Here is a 4335-nt window from a genome sequence, read left to right as displayed (position 1 = left end):
CCAGTACTGCCACTTCTCTCAGCTTTTGGATCCCTTCCTCAAGGGTATTCCAACGTGTTCTCTGGTGGTACTCCTGCATTCTTTCCCTGTGGACAAATCTCTCTCTCACACTCATTAAAAGTCGCTCCCAGAGGGAAAGGAGACCTGTCTCCCTTACAAATACCTGGTCCACACCTGAGTCCTGGGTCAAGGCTCCCAAATTCCTTGCCTCAGTACCATCCAGTTGCACTCCTGTACCCATAAGGTCCCAGACCCGCAGTAACCAGGTTGTAAAAGCCTCACGGCCCCGTCGTACAATGTCTTTTCGCAGGTTACGGAGACTCTCGTATGACAGGGACTCGGTGATGATCTCAACTTCTGGCTCCCCTGCTGGTTGTGAGGGGCCCCCTTCCTGACCCTTATTATCTAGGTGCCTTGTTTTCATCTTAGACTTCCTAGTTTCCACAGGGGCAACTGCTGCTGGCTGTGAGTGCCCTTGCAGTTCAGCTGGAACCTGGACAGATGTAACATCTGTGGGTCCCACTGCTGCACCACCAGAGTCTCCCTCTTTAAGGCAGGGGGAGGGTTTCTCACCAGCTGGGGAGAGGTACTCCTTCAGCATCTGGCCCATCTCACGTATCTCCTTTGCTAGCACCCCCACCCATTCTGGGTGGTTCCTTTCCGAGGTGGGCTGTGGAGCAGGGTCAAACTCTGGGGTAATATCCCTAGTCTCTGGGACAGGATCAGGCTCTGGGGTAACCTCCCTAGTCTCTGGGACAGGATCAGGCTCTGGGGTAACATCACTAATCCCTGGGGTAGGTATCAGGGTTGTTATCCAAGTCAATCTCCCCTTATCTCTGAATGTTAGATAGAACAGGTTTAACAGGGATATAAGCAACACTAGCCACAATATAATGTCATTAGCATTTAAAGTGGATTGGAACCCCTTGAAGACTGGTGGGGTGAACTTCAAAAACCCTGTGATGGGTTGAGAAAAAATTTCACCTGCTGCCACTTCCTCACAGTAAGTACCATTATTGAAGTAGCCCCAGAAACACACACTTAGAGTGTGATAGCTCTGAATCCATGTGGCCATCTTCCAGAGAAAATTAAAAATCCATGAATTCCTCAACTGATCAACCCACATAATAAACTGGATAATAGCCACAGTAACCTTGGTTATGAAACTCATGTTTAAAAAAGGGCTTGCAAATGGGAGAGATATAGCAGTGACCACATGGAGGCCAATCCAGGGTAAGCTGGAGAGCATGGTGTCACCTACCACAAGCTTGGGTAATTTAAGAACTGTTATCCCCTTTTCTACCCCTCTCTCAATGCCCTCAGGCAATGCCCCACGTTGGGCGCCAAAATCTGTCTCGGTTTGAAAGACAGGTATGGTCTAAGGAAAGGCAGGAGCCCCTTTTCTGTGATGCAGAGTGCAACCCCCTCCCTTTTAATTATTTTAGGTCCAATTCAGACACCTTCAGGCAGGAGATATGGGGATGAGAATAACAGTTCTTTACTGGTATTTAACAAAGCAGAAAAAACAACAACAGCTATAAAAATTGGCAACAGAAACAGTCTAGCTCCGCTCCAGTCCCTTCTGGCCGCAGGCCGTCTCCCTGTGCTGTTACCGGTGCTGTGGGGGCAGGGCAGGTCCCGCGCAGTTGAAGAGGGCTGGGTGATGGCGGCCGCGGCCCAGGGGAGAGAGAGGATGGGGAAAGTTACTCCCCCCTCACGGTGTCGGTCGTGGTGCTCAGCAGAGTGTCCGGAGGTAGTAGGGTGAGCTGGGAGAGCAGCAGAGCGATGTCCAAAGGCAGGGAGCGTGGATCTCAGCGCTGGGATGACAGGAGAAGATGCCAGAGCAGAGCCCAGGTTGTCTTCCCCCTCCAGGAGCCAAGTGAGAGAGCGTCCTCCGCTCCAGACCCCCCTATCCCACCTTTCCTTTTCCGGTTCCCCCCCCCTCCCCCTCCAGCCACCCCCCTACGAGAGAACATTATCTGTCGTTTTAAGGTGTAGCCACAATTACTTAGCATAACAATGGGAGAAATTCCACAGAAAGAAAAGCGAAGCATTCAACCCCCAACAGTGTATTTATAGTGGTTGGACAGAACTACTGTCAATATGCTTTTGCTTTTGTGATTGGTCAAAAAATTTTCAAAGTGTACTGTAACATATTCTCTGGCTGCTGCTGAGGATGTGAGCTGCTGTCATGTTCCCACTGTCCCAATCTTGTAATGAGACTGATACTTGGGAGGAACAGATAATAATAAAGCAGCTCGAGATGTGTTCCACTGCAGTCCGTCTTGTTCATGCTTTTGTGTTTAAAACGCTTGGCTAGTATTAAGGGCAGGGTTTTAAGAGAGACCAGCTACCTCTGCTCCCCACTCTGCCTTTGGCATCTATTGCCCTGCAGGGAGAAATCACTGCCATAGACTGTGTGAGGGAAAAAACCAATTTATTTCCCGTTCCTTCAATGAAAATTTGTGAGAGCCCTGCTAGAGTTGCCAGCAGGTTGGCCTCTTGCAGCGCTGGGGAGAGTCCTGGGGGCTGGGGACCCTTCTTTTAACGGGGTGCAAGGGTCCCCACGGCAATGAGTCCCAGCCCAGGACAGGGGTGGAGGGGCTGAAGCTGCTGCCCTGGGCAGAGGGATCAGCCGCTGTCACCGCCTCCTGCCATGGCTCCTCCTGGGGCCGCTCCCACGCCATGGGGACAGGCACAGGTGGGGGGTGGCTGGAACCCCCAGGGAAAGCAGCGTCTGATGTGCCAGCTTCCTCCTCCACACCATAGACTTTGGGGCCATGGGCAGGAGCCCCCATCCAGCTGGTCTGGGAGCTGCTGGAGCTGGAGCTGGAGCTGGAGCTGGAGCTGCCACTGGCCACAGGGCCGTTGTTCTTGTCCCTGATGACACCAGAGCCCAGCAGCCTCTGGGCCTCCTCGCTGCACTGGCCCACAATGATGCTGATGATGCCATGCACCAGTGGAGCCGTGTGGTGCTCGAGGACAGGCTGCAGGCCCTGGACCAACAGCTCGGCATTCAGCCCCTTGGTGCACAGGTCGTGCAGGATGGAGCTCTCTGCAGCCTCAACCAGCCACCACCAGTGCCGGAATATCCCTCCAGCCGCTGGCGCAGCCAGGGCCGCACGGGCTCCAGCAGCTGTGGCTGTCCACGGAAAAGTTCAGCCCAAACCTCGGGCAGGAGGCCACCAAGAAACTCCAGCCCTGAGGGGCCCTGCTCAGCTGGGGACAGTGTGCCCTGTGGAGCAGCTGGACAGGACACCACAGGGCCATGGGGGCTGTTCTCATCCAGGTGGCCGGGAGCTCTCCCTGCCTGGCTGGTGGCCACTGGCAGCTGCTCGGGGGCAGCGCTGGCTGTCTCCAGATACTCGTCTGCACGGTCAGAAAACCTGATGGTCTCTACGGGTGTCCTGCAGAGTGGGCACGAGGGATTTCTGTGTGCCCACCTCAGGATACAGCCCAGGCAGAAGCGGTGGTGACAGGGCAGAGCAGAAGTCACATCCTTCTGAGAGTCCTGGCAGATGGGGCAGTTGCCATCTGTCTCTGTGGCCATATCAGGAGTGATGGCTCCGCGACTGGCAGAAAGATCTGTCAAGAACAGGCTGTGCCCAGCACCAGAGCTTGGCTGGCTTGATCCTGTCAGCTTTGCAGTCTCGCTCAGTGGGAGCTCAGGCTGGAGCCAAAGTGGTCCTTCCAATGTCTGAATGGAAGCAATGAGGGGCACAATGTCACAATCCATCCCCCTGTGAAGTCACAGCTCTCTGACTCCAGCCTCCACCCACAGTGACAACACAAAAGGCATTCCAAGTCCTTGGAACCCCAAGATAAGCAGTGAGGGACATGAAGTCATAATCCTGTGCTCAGCAGTGTCACCATCTGCACTTCAGGCTACTCAATACTGTGATGACAGTAGGACTTCCATCCCTGCAGGCACAAGTTGTCAGAAGAAAAAAAGGACATACTCTTTCCTAATTTCAGTTTCTACTTCTTCATGATGCTCTCCCTCAGCCACCTGTATCACATGTCCTTGGCCCTGTCCCTAATCCCTGCTCCTGACATCTTGCCATGGTTTCCTGGGGAGAGTCCTGGTCTCTATTCCCAGCACCTCTCATCTGCCTCCCTGGGCAAAGCCATCACATCCAGACCTTTCAGGCCAGGTACTGCACAAGATTTTGTCCCTTTTGGTTTAAAAGTCAGAGTTTGTCCTCTCTGCAGCCCTGGTGGATTGAAGGTGATGGGCACAAGGACACTTTGCAGCTGTGTTTAGGACTGAACTGTTCTGCCTTGCTTGCCCTATAAAATGGGTTCCTTCAGTGCTGTCTAGGGGGGCTCCAAACC

At 53.7% G+C, this 4335-nt stretch overlaps 1 protein-coding gene across 1 annotated transcript; it reads right to left on the bottom strand.

The window, feature by feature from the left end:
• Nucleotides 1-2631: 2631 nt before the first annotated feature.
• LOC148219696 (E3 ubiquitin-protein ligase Topors-like) lies at nucleotides 2632-3550 on the bottom strand. The gene is given in 3 exon segments (XM_088156991.1): nucleotides 2632-2712; nucleotides 2859-3094; nucleotides 3097-3550. Coding segments are annotated over 3 exon segments (771 nt in total).
• Nucleotides 3551-4335: the final 785 nt, after the last annotated feature.

The sequence above is a fragment of the Sturnus vulgaris genome, chromosome Z (assembly GCF_052056855.1).
Source record: "Sturnus vulgaris isolate bStuVul1 chromosome Z, bStuVul1.hap1, whole genome shotgun sequence".
NCBI lineage: Eukaryota > Metazoa > Chordata > Aves > Passeriformes > Sturnidae > Sturnus > Sturnus vulgaris.
This window is presented reverse-complemented; position numbering and strand designations above follow the sequence as displayed.